Source organism: Silurus aristotelis (genome assembly GCF_946808225.1).
Source record: "Silurus aristotelis genome assembly, chromosome: 28".
NCBI classification, from domain to species: domain Eukaryota; kingdom Metazoa; phylum Chordata; class Actinopteri; order Siluriformes; family Siluridae; genus Silurus; species Silurus aristotelis.
This window is the reverse complement of record NC_139601.1, coordinates 2,099,310-2,120,626: the sequence shown is the minus strand read 5'-3', so window position 1 is coordinate 2,120,626 and position 21,317 is coordinate 2,099,310. Positions and strand designations below refer to the sequence as shown.

At 39.7% G+C, this 21,317-nt stretch overlaps 1 protein-coding gene across 41 annotated transcripts in view; it reads right to left on the bottom strand.

The window, feature by feature from the left end:
* Window positions 1-21,317, bottom strand: part of itpr1b (inositol 1,4,5-trisphosphate receptor, type 1b) — a 122,479-nt gene that overhangs the window by 100,136 nt on the left and 1,026 nt on the right. For 23 of the 41 annotated variants that reach the window (XM_083533454.1, XM_083533448.1, XM_083533449.1 and 20 more), the window contains exons 1-3: window positions 15,237-15,505; window positions 12,676-12,790; window positions 9,130-9,200 (exon numbers count right to left, since the gene is read on the bottom strand). In XM_083533454.1, the coding sequence (XP_083389580.1) occupies window positions 9,130-9,200; window positions 12,676-12,767 (163 nt within the window). In that variant the 5' untranslated portion in view covers window positions 12,768-12,790; window positions 15,237-15,505. Of the gene's footprint in view, window positions 1-9,129; window positions 9,201-12,675; window positions 12,791-15,181; window positions 15,507-21,317 lie in introns of those variants that run through there. The other 18 variants (XM_083533430.1, XM_083533443.1, XM_083533444.1 and 15 more) reach the window with 3 other exon arrangements.

Sequence of the window (21,317 nt, the reverse complement as noted above, 5' to 3'; positions counted from 1 at the left end):
GGATATTAAACATCAAAATAACAGGGTTTAAACATTTCAAAACCTATTAATTCTCCTGAACATACTTTATCACTCTGTTTCTTGGATCCACTGTTCATCCTGCTATAAAATCAGAATCAGATAATTTCATAAAATTTCAAAACGTAACACATTAGTTCACATACTGGGTGAAACCACTCTCGCTGAACCACTAATGGTTAATAAATAACTATAATAGGGAGGTCCAGCATTGTCGCTGGTCTGCTGGAAGAAGAGAGCAGTGAGTGAGGAGCCAGAAATATAATTGGACAATATACATCCGCTTACATCAAAAAAAGAATGAGGGATTACACAATCAAATTGGAAAAGAGCACTTAAGCAGCAGATAGAGGTTCCTTGGAAACCAGGCGCTTTAAAAATGACATAAGTGCTCTGAGTGATCTGAAGATTCAGCACCAACACAGATCCTGCTGCTCGAGCAAAACAGTCATGGAAGTAAACCAGATGGCTTTTTACAGACTGTACATGAGCTACTAGGAATTTTTTTCCAGGTTTTTTCCAGTGCACCACATTTGTTTTGTGATGTATATAGGAAAATAATAAACAAATGTCGATAATCAGGATTCCTGTGTATCTGTCGCACAGTGATACCCCCTGCACCTGGCGCATCACAAGAGAGCTGTTTTTAAATGTGTAAACCTCAGCTCACTACCTCCATCCTACACCACGGCACCTCAGTGACCGAACAGGAAGTGCTTCAACTCTACAGATCTTTCAGGCTCGGTGGTACGTTGCATCTGATCTGTGACAGCGGTAAACACGCTCAGAGATGTGCAGGGAAAAATCGGTCTGCAGCTGCACCAAATCTCCAGAATGGCAGTTAATTTTGAAATGTCATTTGCTGAAAACATACCTGAGTACCTATAATATTGCGCAAAAAACCCCCCAAAAAAAACAAAACGTATTGCATTATTTTTTAATTAATAGTAACTAATAAGGAGCTCTGATTTCTCATATATACCAACATGTACCACCTAAAAGAAGTACAGTGACAATCGAAAGAGAGATGATCAATCAAAGCAAAGGTGCTCCACTCTTCACTACACAACATTATTCCACCATTTCATCGTAGACACCATGAGAAATTGAAAGCAATCTTCAGAAATGTGAAAACAACAACAAAAACTGACTTTTGTTCCTGTATCAACTCTGCCAGTGTGTACGATGTAAAATGAAGGTTTTGTCACATTCAAGTGATAAAACCTCATGAGGTTATGAAAGAAGTGTTGAGAAGATCGAAAATACTCAGGAGGCTCGACATGCGGTCAGCAGTCGTGTACATCCTGCTATGAGCACTTCCATTGCTTAGCAATGTGTAGAAGTGTAAAAGGGCCTGTTTAGGCCACTTATGAGAAAACGTGAATAAAAAAAAAAGATCATGCAGAGTTTGATTTTGCGATCGCTAAATGCGTCCTCTTATACTGTAGCCCTCAGGCCAACTAAACACAGCTGGGCACAGTGTGTCAGTGTTGTCCAAGCACAAGACCAGCATTGTTCTAGCTACAGTATCTCAGTTCTCGTTTGGAGACCCCAATCGGTCATAGAGTAGCAAAGGCAAAGAGGAATGGCATCACTCAGAAAACTGACAGTCATGTGATTTAGAATTTAATCCAATATTCACTTCCTTAGTGACTATGTGAAGGACTGGCTTTGCTTTGACCATGAGTAAGCTGCCTCATAATATTAAAGCATGAGCTGCTCGAGCACAGAGAATTCACAAACTGCTTAGTGTTTCATACACCACAGTGCTACTTTTACGCTGTGTGTTTTTCACAGGTCCCGAGTCAGGTGACGGCAGCGCTAGGCCGTACGCCCAGACGCACTTAACAAAAGAGGAACTTTTCCTGCCATTTGCGTAGAGGGTCTGTTATAATTGTGCAGGCTGACTCTGTCGCTGACTCTCCGCAGGTTAAAAGCAGAAGCACAGTGAGAAACCTGACTATATTAAAGGTTATGTGAGATTTTATTTGCTTGTGAACACTTGTATAATAAGCCCTTATTTTCATCACTGCCACTGTGTAGTGCACAAATCCTTATTTTGAATAATCCAGTTTCCAGTTCTTACATGTGAGAAAAGTTAAATGACACTGTGGTCAGTTCTGGATATATAGTTATGGGAAGTGTCTTTCACTAACAACAGAACCTGATGCAAGTTTTTACACAAGTTGTGGTTCATAGTATATACAGTTTATGTGCAGGTCAGCGACGAAGATAAGCAATAAGATACATCTTAGTATATGTTTTAAAGGGACAATACTATAGATATATTTTAGAGTAGTCAATATGCAGCTTGTATAGCAGTACAGATTTACGGTCCTCTAAAAATAACTATTACAAAAATACAGCTATTACTGTCTAAATAGCTGGCAACAAATGTGAGGGCCTCAACATGGCAACTCTGTTAATGACCTAAAGTGGCCCAGCCAGAGCCCTTACCTGAACCCTAGTGAAGCATCTGGAAAGCCCTGAATATAGTTGTCCAATGACAGTCCCTATCCAACCTGACTGAGATTGAGAGAATTTGCAAAGAAGAATGTAAAAAAAAAAATCCCCCCGACTTAGGTGTGCAAAGCTTGTTGCATCATACACAAAAAGAAGTGAGGTTGTAATTGTAGTTGCCAAAGGTGCTTCAACTAGGTATAAGTAAAGGTGCAGAACACTTACATGAATGTGATATTTCAGGTTTTTCTTATTAAAAAAAAAATAATAATAAATTTCTACAATTCTGTTTTCAATTTGTCATTATGGGGAACTGCGTATAGATTAATAAGAAAAAAAATCATTAACTTGAATAATTGTAGTGTCATGTTGCATTAATAAAATGCAAAAGTGAAAAGGGGGACTGGACACTTCCTGAATGCACTGTATATATAAAATCCTTATTTTTTTGCTGTCATTTGTCTGTTGAATCAATTTCCATCGTATTTACTGGTTGCTGGTCTTGTCCCTCGCAATATGAAAACAGGACCTGCACTTCCTCCTCTAACACTGCAGCAGAGACATCGCTCCTTCAGCACAACCAGCATGCAAAGGCTCAACTTTTTTATCTTTTTGAGACTCTCCAGGCGTACTGATGCTATGTAGAATTATTCTAAAACATCACATCGCTTTGCAAAAGTGTATTTATTGGCCTGTTGGGTTTAATCATCTGTTTTTACCCCTATAAGGTTTGGTTATCGAGTCAGAGAGAAGCCTGTCTTACCAGTAATTGCTTGTCCATCTCAGCTACTGAAGTCTGTGTGTGTGTGTGTGTGTGTGTGTGTGTGTATCTACATCCAATAAAACTACAATATATCACAGTGCTTGGACCATTTTGCAATTCCTTTTTATTTTATAAGCAGTGTCTGAAAACATGAGGTGAAAAACCCAGAGCTCTGCAGGAGTTTGGATAAAAAAGTACAGTTTATACAGGTAAAGGAAACACTGTTTCAAAAATAGAAAAGGCAGGTTCATAATCACCAGATATCTATTGTTTGCATTCCAAGTAGTTTTTGTTATACTCGTTCTCTCTCTACTGTCAATAACTGACACCAGTCGATCGAGAGGGTCTGTGAGGGCTGATGACGCTTTTCTCCGTGTGTTAGCCCGTCTTGTGCAGTTTGAAAAGATTTGTTTGCCAAGCTTCAGGTGATTTAGGAGGAAGCTAATTATATTGTTCACCCTTTTAAATTGTAGCTCTAAAGCAGTAGGACAGACTTGATACTAATGGGTGGAAATTAGACCTATCTGAATAAAGGAAAAAACTTGGAAAAAAACGTTTTCGTTTCCGTTCGGAAATTTCATTGGTCTAATGTTATAGGGTTCAGTTTTTTTGCTTGAAGTTTGTGAAGCCGGGAAAAACCCAGGAAAAATCCATAAATTAGCCGCTTCGTTGTTTAAGCCACGGGGTTCAAAACGTGGGAAAAATGTAGCGGCTTATAGTCCGAAAAATATGGTACTATCACCTAATAAAAATAACGGAGCAGTTGAGGGCCTAGGGCCTTGCATAGGGGCAGCTTGGTGGTGCTGGAATATGAACTTAACTGCTTTTGATCAAAAGTCCAACATCTTAACCACTGAGCCACCACTTCCCAAAATATTGGTTGAATCTACTGGCAACTGCATTAGATTACAAAAGTTTACTTGGATTTAAATGAGTGTAAAATCTGTGGTTTATATCAGTCTGTAATACATAATAGAATTATGATTTTCTTTTACACCCAAACTGAAATACGAAATTCTTCTTCTTTTTCTTTTGGCTTCTCCTGTTAGGGGTCACCACAGCGGATCATCCGCCTCCATACCCCTCTGTCCTCTTCATCTGCCTCTTTCAACCCAACTACCTGCATGTCTTCCCTCACCACATCCATAAACCTCCTCCTTGGCCTTCCTCTTTTCCTCCTACCTGGTGGCTCCATCCTCAGCATTCTCCTACTGATATACCCCATGTACCTCCTCTGCACATGTCTAGACCATCTCAATCTCACCTCCCTCACCTTGTCTTCAGAACATCCTACAAGTGCTGTCCCTCTAATAAACCCGTTTCTAATCCTGTCCATCATCCATCCAATCCGTCCAACATCTTCAGCTCTGCTACCTCCAGCTCCACCTCCTGTCTTTTACTCAATGCCACTGTCTCTAAACCATACAACATCGCAGGTCTCACCACAGTCCTATAAAAAACTGAAATGTACAAAATGAACATAGATCAAATGCCTCTTGAGCTCTTAGGCTTGTCCTTTAAACCAAACATGCGCACCAAACATGTGCACACATGCGTGCACACACACACACACACACACACACACACACACACACACACACACACACACACCCATGTCCTCTTCGAAGCATTCCTAGGTTCAAGTGTGTAAAGTTCACATATTTCAGTTGATGGATCCAGAAATCAAAGAACTCAGTGTTAAAACACAGACCCTGTGACGTCTGTCTCACAACTGGAATTTCGGTATATCTGATGTCACCGCTCTACTGCTTTGCTATGTGGCCAAATAAGGTGTTAAAGAGTGAAATAGGGACATCCTCTAAAGTGTGGTAAAAAAAACAATCCCAGCCTAAAATTCCCTTTTTCCCTCCACTCTGTCTGTTTGTCTCTCTCTCTCTCTCTTTCTCTCTTTCTTGCTCTCTCTCTCTCTCTCTCTCTCTCTCTCTCCCCCTCTCTCACACTCACACACACACACACACAAACAGTTACACTCTCTCTCACACTCTCTACTGTATATACACATTCATGTACTTGTTCTACTGGTGCCTACATAAACCGACACTCCACAAACACACAAACAAACGCACAGCAAATGCTCATCATCCTAATGATTTTGCAGTTTTTCTATTTATCTCACACCACACACACTGACAGTAATGAAAACACACAAACAAAACACCTGGTATTTGGTTTCTTTCACATCAGCGAGATACAGAACAATACGTTATCATTACTATCATCATCATTACTGAGAACATGGGTAGGTCTAATGGTGCGTGCACCACAACACACAATGCCTAACAGCATGCGTATCGCTCACTAAGTCACCAAAATTCAGCAGAATGCATCACATGGTACATCTGAAAAATGACTCGGGCTGAATGGTCAGGTCATCAACCGGCACTAAAAATCTAATTTTATTTGTACTGGTAGAAAACTGCTGATTAATGTATCTGTGCACAACAAAAGTGTTCTGTTTACAAGCACTTTGAACCTCTCGGGTCTCTCCAGCGCTTAAAATCCCACATAGATGTTCTTGCAGCTTCCCACTTGTTCCTTTCTGCTGCACCATTCGGTTTCTGAAGCCAGGCTATAGATAGAGAAGTTCTCAAAAACAGTGAAACTAAAACTTGTTGCCTGAGGTCAACTTACTGGAAGAGTCTTGTATAGGGCGCCTGTGCAAAACCATGCACACACACACACACACACACACACAAACACAAACAATTCAAAGCCATGTTTCCTAACTAATAAAGCGAGAAATTGCTAAAGAATTTAGCTTCTCATCACAGCTACAACACACATTTGTTTATTCCATTAGCAGGATGAAGAAGACTTGCTCTTAAAAGGTTTACAGCAGACTTGCAACAGGGGGGTAATTGAGACCGTGAGGGACATTCTAACATTATACAATGTAGTAGAAGTTGACCAAATAAACATGGATCATGACCTCAGCATGTAGCAGTTAATGTAGCTAACTGCTAACTAAATTATTCTTCAGAAAATCACAAGAGAATAAAGAGCCAAGAGCAAAACAATGAAATCTTCAAAAGCAGGAAACATTGTGCAATCAATATTTAATATATGGACAGAGATTTATGCAAAACATCCAAAACTTTAAAGAAACCTTTTCAACACAAAAAAAAAAAAAAAAAAACAACTTGCTTAACTATATTGACAAAAGTACTGGGACACCTGACTTTTCCAGTTATATGGGGTTCTTTCCCAAACTGTTACCACAATTGTAAAGAACGTTTTTGGATGTGGTAGCATTAAATCTTTCCTTTGAACTAGGAGACCCAAACCTGTTGGAGCTTGACAATGCCCCTGTGCACAAAGCCAGCTTTCTGAAGATATGCTTTACATGGTGTGGAGTGGAAGATCTCCTGCTATAGAGCTCCGACTTCAATCCTAATGAACACATGCAAGGATTTGGAACGCCGAGTGCAACCCATTCACTTTCGGTCACATGAACAAAACTGAGCAAGTTTTCTTGAACTGTCTATGCAGACAAAATGCATTTGTTTCACACCCTGAAGTTAAAGCTACTCTAAGCATTACATTTCCTCTTTCCTATTAAAGTGCTGTAAGGCATAGTCCTCCTGTTCTGATTTGCACATACATTGTTCCAAGAACCTGTTGGTTCGCATGCTTTAGATGTGCCCAATCAAAAACCCCTGTCTTACACACACACACACACGCGCACACACACACACGCGCACACAAAACTATCTCAAAAATATCAGTGAAATGAGGCTGAAGAAATGCACCATTCCTTTGATAAAGCAGCACATACATTCACTGAATTGTTTTTATTTTACCTGTGTATTATTACTAAAAATACAGCATGAAAGCACACGCCCGGGTTTCCCCAGATTACGTGAGAAGCTTATTGCACAGGTAACGATGTGGATATTACACCAATGCCATATCACATAAGTCAAATAAGCTGATTAGACAAAACTTTCCAAATGGCATGTTCCAGAACTAGTTCAGATGTCCAGGCTGCTTTGGAATATTTGTTTTTTTTTAAAGCTTTAAAGTGCAAATGATTACATTCATTCAATCTTCTTTACACATTTACTGGAAGCAAACAATGTCTCTATTTACACAGGATGGATCATTATGAGTCTTATAGCAAAGTGGCAGTTAAAGGGCTGAGTAACAGCAGAGAGAGGGAGATGGCCTGCTCATATATTTACTAGCCTACAGGGGGCCTAGGTGAGAGGAAGGTTAATTAGCTGCTAGCTGGCTTAACTTTTTACTTAGCATGTTAGCTTACGTCTTGACTGTTTGAGCCAGGAGCCGGTGGAAACTTTATACTGAATCAGCTCTACACATATACACAAGTCTCCTAACGAAGACAAGGTATGAAACCCTCATCACATAAGGAGTATAAAAAAAAACACACTGTGGATTTGAAGCTGTGGAACATCCAAGAGATATAGTCCTGTTCTCATTTAAGTTATAGATGTTTTATCCACTGATCTCACCAGTCTCGCTCTAGATTTTTCTATTTCTCTAACAGAAAACACAGCTTGTCATTTGTCAGAAAATCCAGAAAGTATAAACTCCTCTGTCCTAAAGAACTTCCCATGCTGACTCTTTACAAATAACCAACACTCTAGACTTCCATTAATGTTAAACTCTTCCAACACACACATTTCATTACATCAGTTATTTTAGGCTTTGTCATTTTTCATTAGTCTTAGATTATGTGGCGTGTCGATTATGTGGCGTGTCTGCTGTATGTGAGCTGTTACTAAAAAAACAACAACATATTATAACGAATGAATTAATATAAACCTGTTCTTCACGTTACAGCTGGAAGTGCACGTGCTGCTACACGAACATAACGCACACCTTCTGACCAATCATATTTAAGCATTAAACTGCTGAAGCAAAGCATGGTTCACATTATTCATTTGTTCAAGAACAAAGCTCATCAGAACAATTAGTAAAATAAAAATTGATGGAATAAAGAAAACGTGGTGGTTGGACCAGAATCCAGGCCTCTGACTTCATCTGGGCCACACAATATCCTGTAGTACCATCTGTGCTCTGGACTACTTTGAGCTGTTAATCTGATGTGTATTACATTTTACAAGCTACATTGTAAGAAAAAAAAATCATGTGTATATAATAAACTTTGCATTTACAATCTCACTGAAAACAACCCTAAAAATGTATATCACACTATACGGACAAACGTTTGGGGCTTTTTCCGACTTTTCCAGCCATATGTGGTTCTTCTCTGAAATGTTAGAATAAAATTAGGGCCACACAAGAACACTGCATGTCTTTGGATGTGCGAGAATGACATTTTCCTTTCACTTGAACTTGAACACCCAAACCTGTTCCATCATGACAATGCACCAATGTCCCTGTGCACAAAGCCAAGATATGCTTTTCATGGTTTGGAGTGAAGATCTTCTGCTGAAAACTTCTAACTGAAAATCTAGTGAAACGTCTTCCCAGAATAGTGGGATAGTTTATTATAACAACAAATGGGGTGTCAACATGGAATGGGACATTTAAAAAGCATAAACGAATCAGGTGATCAAGTGTCCATACACTTTTGGCCATATATTTAATGTATTATACCACATGTATCCTGCATGCGCTACGAGAATACAGAGGTAATGGCATCAGATGGGTCTAAGCAAACTGTAGCTGTTTATCTGCAGCTTCATTACCTAGAAATGTTTTATGATATTCTGCCTGAGAAAGAAAAAATAAAATCAACAGCCCCAAAATTGCTGCAACAGGTGTGCAATTGCAAACTAAAAATGTAAACTATACATGTGTGGAAGAAGAAGAGATAAACAGCATGAGAGAAAGATAAGAGAAGAGGAATTCGAAAATGAAGTAAGAGATGTGGGTCTTACCGCGGAACTTCTTAGGCGGGCTGTTAAGATCTCCGGCTTCTGGTTGAACAACACATCGGTCATCCACTAGGCTGCAGTCAGAGGGAAAAAAATACTAGTTATAATTATTATAAATATTAGTGAAATATGTAGTATTAATATATTTACGACCTGCTACCAAGAACCGGAAAATAATTATCTGCAGCCTCCTGCTAAAATAGTAAAGATCCGACAATGGGAATATGTAATCTTTCGGTTTAATGACTGATTGAAAGCAGCTTATATATTTGTTAAGAGATGTTAGTTTAAATTTTTGATCCATCGTGAACAGTAAGACTTTCTGCAGAAATACACTATATGGCCATAAGTTTGTGGACACCTGAATATAAGGTTGGCATGTGATTTTTGAACATGTCATTCCACATGTAGTCCATTTCACTCTACTAGGAAGATGTTCCACAAGATCGGAGTGTGCTTATGGAAATTTGTGCTCATTCAACCACAAGTGCGTTAGTAAAGGTACACATGTAGGGTGCGGAGGTCTGGGGTGCAGTCAGTGTTCCATTAAAAAAAGGAGTTTAACAGAATTGCAGTCAGAGCTCTATAGCAGGAGATCTTCCACTCCAACCCATGTAAAGTATATCTTAATGGAGCTGCCGTCATGCACAGGGACACAGGTCTGCTGGAACAGGTTTGGGTCTCCTAGTATAAGTGAATTATGAGCTACTGCATCCAAAAGCGTCCTACACAGTTGTGTTTTTCTAACTTTGTGATTTAAAAACGGACCACAGTATTATTTGGTATAATTAACATTTATGGACGGAGTGTCAAGTGCCACAGGAAAGTGTTCAGGACACAGGATTTGATACTTTGCAGCTAAGAGAGAAAGAGAAAGGGACAAGCCTGGTGGGAAAAAATGAACTAAAATGTAAGTGAAACAGAAACTATTGTGTCTATCAGAGGTCTGTCAACATTAAATCTGATGCTAAACCACTAAAATAAATGGCATGTCATTTATTAACAAGTTTACATTGTAATTTTGTGGAAACGGCTCTGGTTTAGGAGGAATATTGCACACCACATTGTGCTGTTATACAAAAATAAAGCACGTAGCTTGCACGGCCAGATCAGAACCCACAAGCGAGGATTATTTTAATATAACAGCACTGTCTGTCTTGTATTTTTCCTTACAAATCGCCCACCCTTAGAGACAAGTGCACAAGGGGGAAAAAACCAGAAAGAAATGTGAGGTTGTGATGGAAAGCAAATCATAAATGTTAGAAATTTTTCCTGAACTCGGCGTACACAGCTGGCACTTTTCTGTAACATTGCTAGGTGTATGAGAAGAAGATGTAAGGACAAGCTTGGGGTGGAGGGAGTCTGATCTGAATCGAAATATTTGCCTGTTCTGACCCGAGTGTATTAATTATTTATTAAAGAACCCTTATGTCTGCTAAATAATTCTATCCTCCAAAATTCCTCTCAACAAATGATTTCAGACATGTGACATAACCGGCTGTCTTCCTCGTGCAAACATTTTTTGTGGCTATCAGGACGTCAGCTATCTGCTGTAGGTGCAGTGCCTGATGCTGTCACTATAGCAACATTTACATGAGGCACATAGCACCAAACGAAGCATAGTGAAAGCCAAGACCTCGGCTTCTAATCATCAGTGATGCTTGTGTTTCATGGTGTCAACATGATAGGTAGCAATGTAAACAGTAAAACGCGCACGCCCGCACACAAAATGTGCAATTGCATTATTTCTGGTGATTGTATCATCTGGAGAAGGCAGCTACACTTAAGCTCTGGCTGTTGTGTGGCTTCTCTACCTCCCATGGTGCAAATCACAAGCAGAAGTTGCTCTCACTCATCTCACAATATTCGCAAATACGATGATCAATGCATAAGCACAAACACCACACACACACCTACAACTCTCACACTTCATTCTACTGGCAGAGTTACAGACCAGGTGGCTCATTACTGCCCGTCCTGTGTGATGTCAGTCAATGGCACAAAGACAGAACTACACAGCTCTAAATATAGCTCCAACTCCTCTCCAACACACACACACACACACACACACACACACACACACACACACACACACACACACACACACACACACACACACACACACACACACACACACACACACACACACAGAGGAAGAAAGCTGATTACTGGGCAAATTTGTTAGGCATGTCGTCTTGACAAACAAGTGCAGTTAAACTGTAGTTTTTCGAATCCACACTTGTAGTTTTCTTATCATTATGGAGTGACATTAGACAGTGCTGTATAAATAAGGGAGTACATGTGTGTGTGTGTGCGTGTGTAGAGTGGTCATTGAGACAAGTCTCTGGCTGGTGAAGGGGTGGACGTGAGCTACATGACATGGCAACGTGTGATTAAACCAAGTGTCTTCGGGTTGGAGTGCAGGGAAAACGCCAGTAAAGCTGAGATTTTGGTCCAGTCAAGAATGTGTGCAAAAACACACATGAAAAAGCAAAGCAAACATGGTAACAGGGCAATGAGGCCTTTTACAGTCGGGCAATTATCCATCATATTCTCTCATTTCATAAGTCATTTTTTCCTTAGATGTAAAACAAATGCTCATGAAATAAAATTAAAAGAAGAAAAAATCTGTTGTAAAACTAAGTACATATACACACACACACACACACACACACACACACACACACACACACACACATACACACACACACATACACACACACACACACACCCCTTATTTTATTTTATCAATGTCAAATATACTTAAACATCCAAAGCCACCAATACTATCTTCTACTACACTAAAGAAGTAATAAGAAATATCTCTTAACTCAATATTAAAATGATATATTAGCATTTTATCATATGTGAAACAAAATTTTTTTTTCAGATTGAGTCCAAGTCTCAGGTTTATCCTCCACTGAGTGAATGGGAACTTAGACAACGTATATTCTCTCATTTTAAACTTAGAGAATCCTTTAAATTAACACAATTCACAGAATAATTATGTACACCACCGGGAGACATTATTATACATGTATCCTATGTGCGGATGGTCCGCTATGGGGACCCCTAACGGGAGAAGCCGAAAGAAAGTTAGTTATCTTATGTTGTCTAGCAGCTATATATTATTCTCTTCTGAGAAAAAAACTGTTGGAATGTGCCAAGAAGTCCCAGCTCAAGCTTTAACACAGTGGAAGTTAAAAGAAAAAAAATATTAAATCTAATTAGCTTGATTTAGCTGAGCTCCTCAACATCACAGCTGATTATATATGATTAGCTGAGGAAGTCAATCATTTAAATATTTTTTGTAGTAGCCGGAAAAAAAAAAAAAAAAAAAAAAGCATGCCTGAGATACACAGTGATCTGCATTTCTTGAGGGCAAATGAAAAAACTCTGAACCAGGATGTAAACCAGCATTTCTCTGGCTAAAAATAAAATCCTGGTGCATAGCCCTAATCTTCTGAGCCACTGCCACGGTTTGGTTTGTGTTCAGGGAAAGAAAAGCAGGGCAGCACAAGACAGAAAAGAAACATAGACAAAACATACCCCAGGGTGCTGATGAAACCATTGGTGGAGCCCTCTGCATACAGGGAGCAGATGTCCCCAATATGGAGGAAACTAGACATCTTGTCTGACATTGTTCCTCAGCCTTTACGTCCACCTTTAAAAAGACGGAGATAAATAAATAAATAAATAAATATATATATATATATATATATATATATATATATATATATATATATATATATATATATATATATATATATATATAGAATAGCCCTTTATTTGTCACATATACATTACAGCACAGTGTAATTTGTTCTTCGCATATCCCAGTTTTGCTTGGAAACTAGGGTCAGAACGCAGGGTCGGCCATCATACGGCGCCTCTGGAGCACAGAGGGTTAAGGGCCTTGCTCAAGGGCCCAAGAGTGGCAGCTTGGCGATACCGGGGCTTGAACCCCCGACCTTCCGATCAGTAATCCAGTGCCTTAACCACTGGAGCCACCACTCCCCCATATATATATATATTACAATTAAACAGTTCAAGTGTGAGGGAAATTCATTAAAATATATCTAACAGATTATATGGTATAATTACTACTAAGGTTCACATGCAAATGGCGTGGTCATAAGCAGGTTATGACGATCCACTGGATTTCCAGCGAGAGGAAGCAGGATAAAATCTAGAACATCACAACCTTCCATAACAAGGTGTCCTAGTTTTAGAAAGAACTTCCACAGAATTCAAGGTCTGTTCAGTGTCAGAGACATTCGGGGAACCCGACCTCAGCCAAACTAACAAGCGGGTGAGGAAATACTGCACAGAGGGGATTAGCGGTTTTCAGCATGGTTCTAAGAATGGTGGCATGCTCTTTTCACAGTTTAAGTTTGCACTGTTGTACGTGGTTTCCCCTAAAAAACGCTGTGAAGAGTTTATTTTTGAATTCCCCTCTTGCAAAGAAGAAAATGGTAGGACACTAGACACAGTTACTCTCAGCCACAGAGCCGCAGAGAACTTGATCAATGGTCATGAACCATAGAGGGTGGAAGTTAAGATGATCCAGACAAATAATTTCATATCCTGACTCTTGAAGGTCTTTTTTGGTACATACTGTAGGTCACAATTTTAAGGGGTCTAAAAAAAGGCGCAGGGGTCACACAGGGTAATGTCATAGCTTCAGGATCATCATGTTGATTGAGTTCAGATTGTTATGGGTTTCCTCCTAACTCCAACGAATGTCCATGTTGCTGAATTGGCTGTTGTTATTCAGGGTGCTTGTTTACTTCACACTCCATTTTTCAGTTTCAGTTTCCAGACAGGGATACAGGACTTACTGTATGGCAATAAACCAATGAATGAATGAACAAAGTGCTGGACCTGAATACTGTGTCACTGAATCAATGCAAAATCTGCAAACACGCATCTTACTTTACACTGCGTTTTAACTCTACACACGTGTCTGCCTTAGACACGTGTGTAGAGTTTTTTGTGCATTTTCACAAAAAAGTAAAATCCTTCTCATCATAAGTCAGGACAAGTTTTGTCCTGGTCAGGTTCGCACTGGATCCGAAGCCCATCCCAGGGACACCTCCTCCCGAGGGTTTTTGAACACCACTGATATCAATTCTTCCAGGTTTTTTCCAGTAATAGCCATCAGATCTCAACAAGTAATCTGCAACAGGTGATCTTTCGCTCTCAGGATGAACAAAGTGCGATCAAATTACACTTAATACAAATGATTGGGTTCGCTAGAGATGCAAACACGTCCTGAAGTATGGTGGGATGCAGAAAGATGGTCAGGAACCACCCTCTCTCTCTCTCATTCTCACACACACTTTTTTTCTCATTATAAAGGCAGCTGTCTCATCAATGGCACGCGCTGAAATCACCATGCCAACACTTCCGTTTCAGCACAGCTCACATTCTCGTTCATCACACAAGCTGCTTGATGAAGATGAGGATGAGATGAGGATGAGATGAGGAGGAGATGAGGATGAGATGAGGATGAGATGAGGATGAGATGAGGATGAGATGCTGCTGTGACAGGCTCAAACCCAAACCACATGCAGCACTTCAGGGGCACCTACTTAGAGAGGGATGTAACATGGGCATGATTTACATCCACCTTCTCATGCACCTGTTTCTAACCATTCTAACCATTCAACCCAAACAGTGATCAAAATATAATATAATAAGAATAATACATTAACGTGTTTTACTTCTTGAATAAATAAATAAATAAATAAATAAATAAATAAATAAATAAATAAATAAATAAATAAATAAAATCATTATCAGCACGCGGAACCAGAACAAGGCTGCGCGCGCTACATTTAAAATGTTTAAATCGTCTCAGGCCAACGAACTTTTTCATTTAACGGTTTTTCCTGAGAAGAATCTCAAACCCCAATCCCACATCCTCCGAAATGTTAAAGGGTGACCGTAATAAAAGAGGAAAAACGTCCAAACGTAAAAAAAAAAAAACACGCTAACCTCCATCTTTTAACATAAATAAATAAATAAACAAAAATAAAATTAAAATAAACACCTCGCTCGGCTAACAGCTGCCTTTGCAGCGCACGCGCACGCGGGATGCCGGTTACCTGCTAACCCAAAGTCCCAGCAGCTGAACTTTTCCCTCCTGCGGATGGAGAACTGGGTCAGAACCGGGGACGAAGCACCGCTCAGGTCAGGGGGAGACACAGTCCGGATAGTTAGCGCTACACGGTAAGTCCATGGTATAGCCGACAATGATAATAGTAATAAAAAAAAGGATAGTAAGTAAGTAAGAGTCCTGCTGAAGCAGCGGTGTGTCGGTGTGACGGATCGTTTTGTGTCTCGGCGCTCCGCCGCGCGCACTCTCCAATCTGCACGAGCCGCGAGGCTCCGCCCACTTCTACTGTCACCGCGCCAATCCATGGGAAATGTAGTTTTACAGGGTATGGGTTTTTTTCTTTTTTCATCAGACAAGCATGTATACATGTAAAACAACTTACATATAAAATAAACATTAAAAATAGTATCTCTCTCGCCATAATTTAGGAATACACGACACCAGTGCACCTACTAGCATGTTTTTAGAAAGTAGGAGGAAACCAAAAAAGCCCACGATGAAACCCACATGAGATCATGTAAAACTCTTCGAGCTGCACGACACTTTTTGTGTACCTATAACACACACTACACATGTTCACCCTCACACTGAGGCATGCCTCTGTAGAGTTCTGCTCATTATTCCTCTTGGTTCCTGACAATTCGATCATCTTGTATGATTTTGGGTTTCTATCGAATATTTGAAGTAATTTTTTTTTTTGGTTATATTAACAAACTATTAATCAGGAGTAAAGAAGCTGCCCAGAGCAGACTGGGAAAGCTGAATATGTGCGTTTATTTATAAAACAGGGTTCTCTTGTAGGCAGGGTGGAGTTGGTGTTGCCCAAGCTTTTCAGTTATACGTGTGATGTGCGATCACTGATTCAAGTCAAGTCAAGAAGCTTTTATTGTCATTTTAACCATATATATATATATATATATATATATATATATATATATATATATATATATATATATATATATAGCTGAAGCTTTACACAGTGAAATGCAACAATGTTCCTCCTGAACCCTGGTGCTACATACAACAACAATCACAGGGCTAAGGTCTAGTGTCCTCGCCACATTAAGTGCATCATGTGCAACCTGGTGCAAAAAGTGCAAAGACAACACAAGACAGTGCAGGACAATACAGACGGTGCAAGACAACACAAGACACTGCAAAGGCAACACAAGGCAGTGCAAGACAATACAGACGGTGCAAGACAACACAAGACAGTGCAGGACAATACAGATGGTGCAAGACAACACAAGACACTGCAAAGGCAACACAAGACAGTGCAAAGGCAACACAAGTCAGTGCAAGACAACACAGGACAGTGCAAAACAAATACACAAAACACAAAATACAAAACAGTGCCACCAGTAAACCTGTTGTATATTGCACCATGGATGTGTAAAAGATGTCAGAAACAGGCATGTGTCGATTTTGCCACATGCACGAGAGCATGACGTGGTGATGCAGCTTTTGCTATGAGAACATCAGATCCAAAACCAGCAAACCAATGAAGTAAAAACGCACAAAATCAATGCGCCTTTCACCACGAAGGCATCCTCTGCTGTCCATGCATTTATCTTTTGTTTTCTTTCATCCTCAAGGATGCTGCTTAAAATCCTTTAGAGGCCTTCAGAAAAAAAGCTTTTTCCCCTTTAATGCACTTTTATTGCCTGTCAAATCCACTTTTCATGTCAAGTTTCCAACAGTCTGACCCACAAACATAGTTGGTGATCTACTTTTTTTTTTTTTTTTGAGCTTGCCCTAAAAACATTTTTTTCTCAATCATTAAACATTCAGCACAGTTTGTGTGGAAAGCTTTAGCACAAACTCAGACACAGATTTCCAAATCAGCTTTTCTGTCCTGCACCATGGCTGTGCATTCAAAATAAGAGGCCAATTAAAATCATGCCGATAGAGACATGTCATGAGCATCTTATGAGATTTCCACACATAATACTCTTTTACAAAAATAAATGTAGGAAATAACAAAACCATGTACGTCTGAGGAGAACGACCGGTCTGTTCTGATGAAGAATACATTCTACATTGATGAACAAAAAAAACATCTTATATACCGTATAAAACCTGGAGGTGGATGAGCTACAAAAGTAGAAGACCACATCAGGTTCCACATATCAGCCAAGAACAGGCATGTGAGGTTATTATGGGTAACAGACTCACCCAAAATCAGATTAGAGAGTATACGTGGTGGTATAAAAAAGTTTTAGACTAGTTATGTATCATGCCAACAGATGGCAGCACTAGGCTGCACGCACAGTCACAGGGACCACTGACCTTTGTGAATCAGTGTGCAAAAAAAGAATCGCAGAACGTGCTTGACATGCTTCAAAGGTTAAGAAACGTTTGGAGGGCTGTATCGCTGTGCACTGTGAACGTGAGCAAACGCAGATACAAAGTATTTTCTTGCAAACAGAGCCAGTCTCTGAACTTTTTGATACCACCTCATATATCGTATAACGGTCCTGCAACCACTTTATATCAACCCATGAACCTGCACCAAGCCGACCCACATCCACCACATGAATTACAAGCAAAAACGTTTAAAGACGGAACTTCATATTGTGCAAGTTGATAATTACATATTCTATATTCCCGTTTGCCTTTAAATAAATACCCCGAATCCTGCTTTACAGTGATGCTCCACTGGTACATCCTCAATCAATGGTGTTAAGAGCACAGTAGTTCCAGTGCCTACCATGGGAACACTGGTTAACACACGCAGGATCGGATGCTGGTTTATCATATGGCATCTTAGACACACACACACACACACACACACACACACACACACACACACACACACACCTTTATATGTGTATGTGGGTGTTTTATCCAGTCTTGTGTGTGTTCGATGTGACGTGAGGCGAAGCAGGTCTTTCAGATGCAAATATTCACAGATGGTTTGACTCTCACTGGCACAGCTGCCGTATTGTACCTGATTTCCACTGAAATGGACACACATGGTTCGCCACTTTGATCAGCTACTCGTTGTACTCACTCTCCTTCTCCGTTATACACTTTCTCACACACACACACACACACAGCTCCTTATACGATATGTGGAGGAAAGGCACTTGAACTGCAAAAGAATGCATTACACACAAACAGGTCTGCTGTGGTTAATAGAACTCTCAGGATAAACAAGTTATGAGAAGACCGTGTGATGGTGAGGTAATATTAATCTTATATACAGAAGATTTGTTTTGTTTTTACAACTAAACACTTCTAAAAAAGAAAGAAAAAAAAGAGTGAGAAAATATGTTTTTGGTTTGTGCCTCAAATTTTATTTGGACAATGGAGAAGAGGAACAATCCCACATCAGGGTGAAAGATGCTTTTGTGAGTTCAGACCGGAGACACAAGAGAGAACATGAAGTAACTGTGCATCTATTGTTGATGCTATTCTGCAGGGAATGACTGAATGGGTGGAGGGTATGAACGAGCTCGGCTGTGTTATGTTTCATTTTCAAGGACGAGCTCGATTTGATCCCCATTCAATCACCATTTCACTGCTGGTTTTTTCTTTATATTTCTCCAGTGGTGCGAGGTGAAAATAAATCATCAGCTCTGCTCAGGGCTTCCTCTTATAAAGCATGTCTGAGTGAGAACAATTACCTAAAATCAGGTGAATGAATACATGGATTTGTATTCATTAGAATATTGCATGCAAAAGGACTCATCCTTGTTCCTGTATGTATATCATTGAATAAACTGTATATAAAACAGATTTTGAATATATATTTTCTGGATTTTCACAATCAATGACCATAAAACTATGAGCCGCTCATATTAGCGTTCCTATTCATTATCTTTTGTAGTGATAAATTTGCATGCTGTTTGTAAGCAGGAAGCGACAGTGCAGGAAACTATTAGATAAGAGATAACACCGAGCTTGATAATGCATTAACCCCAAAAGTAATTCAAATATTACCATCCATATTTCCCAGTAGCAAAAAACCCGTATCTATGAATATACACACAAACGCTTTCCTTGGTTTTGTATAGGCCTCATCTGCATACTAGAACATCATAGGAACTTATGATTTATGATGCAAAACACGTTTGTTAAAAATTACTTCCTATTTCTAAAAAAAAAAAAGTCAAATTACTGCACTTTTTTTTTCCCCTTCCACATGAACCCATAAAACACATGATAACCTTTAAGATGAAATGATACCGTATGTACAGTGTGATTTTAACTGTTATTCTATTTAAAGAGCATTAAATTTGCACTAAACCCAATGCGAGTGAATATAATGCCTATTATCTTCACAATAAACATCAAAGAACGTTATGGATATATTAAATGCCTGTCTTTTATCCAACGTACTTGGCAAAAGGCGAAAACACACGGGAATTGGACAGTAAATGACTGAAAGAAAGTTCTGTAGACGGAGGAGTCGAAATTGAACATTTCTTTGCTCTTATCCAAGATGGAGATCAGGAGAAATGATGTTGGCAGACTGCCTCATCCCCACAGTCACACATGGAGGTGGTTGTTTGGGAGGGTTGGAGATTTATTCCGGGTGAAAGAAACCTACACGGCTACATTCCAAATTTACTACCATGCAATTCCATCTGGATTGCAGCTCATTGGAACCGACTTCACCGTACAACAAGACAATTAACCGAACCGCAAATCCGAGTTCTGTGAGCGTTTATTTAGAGCGATATCTATCTTGGAATGGCCTGTCCAGTCGCCACACCTAAATCCTACTCAATTGCTCTGGGATGAACTGGATCACAAGAAAGAAATCACCAACCAGTGAAGAACATATCTGACAGGTTTGGATGTTTGGAGAAACTATCTGTCCAGATGACAAGTGTGTGAGAAGCTGTTGTTCATGCTAAGGGAGTATTTTTCAATTAAAATCAAGTACATCTACATTTTTATATTAGTTTTTTCAAAGTAAATCCTCATACACTTACCTAGTTTGATAGATAGAAACAGAGGAACATGTATGTCTCTCAATAACCATATAAGACTAGGTGTTTCCAAACTTTTACTAATTAAATAGGAGATAAGGGAGGGTTAAATATTTCTACTCCTGAATGGTTTTCTATAGAGTGAGGCTGGATCGCCTGCTTCATGCCGTCGTTTCTACATGTTTAAGTCCTAGCGTGGAGGAGACTGTGTCTGCCCTACACCACAAAGTTGTACCTCACTAAAAATAAAAGACAATTAAACAGCGATAATGGCTTTGGGTGTCCCCCAGGGAAACGTTCTTATTACAGCGGGTATTAGTCGTTTTGCTCTAATTATCTGCTGTGTTTCGGTGCTCGGACTGCTCTTCTGTATTACGTCTTGATGACTGATAAGTCTTTGGTTAGATTCTTTTCCAGGAAAATGGAAAATGCAAAATGGATAAACACTTCAAATCCATAAGTGCAATAAAGTGGAAGTACGGCAAGTAAGCCTCAGTGTTGTGATGATGGAAATCATTGTTGAGTGAAAAGAATAAACAAAGTCTGTGAAGTCCAGTATGAGAAAGAGTTGCATTTTTGTGTGTGTGTGTGTGTGTGTGTGTGTGTGTGTGTGTGTGTGTGTGTGTGTGTGTGTGTGTGTGTGTGTGTGTGTGTATTTCAGCCATGAGTATCTGATTACTTGCAGTGCCCCAAATCTCAGAAAGGAAATCACTGACGAATTTAAAACTGCAAAGTTTCTGCAACCTAAAATTTCATTCTCGAGAACCTTTGCGCATGCTGTGATGTGGGAGTTTGTTCCCCATATTAGCATTTTGGATCTTGTTTTAGAGGCCCACTTGCGCTGGTCTTTTACTAAAACAGCTCTTGAAACCCTGGTGTGGGAATCTATACTGTATCTCCCACTCGCTGATGTGGTAACTATGGAAACGTGCTACTGCGGTATTCTCCTAGGTTCTGAGAAGGGTTTAGAGCTCAGACTAGAGATGGAGAGGCAGCACAACATGAAGGAAATATCATATAGCCAGGCTAATATAGAAAATCCGATCAGTATTCATCCCCCCCCCCCCACACACACACACACAAAGTTAATGTGTTTTACACAAACAAAAGTACATTTATAAGACACACAA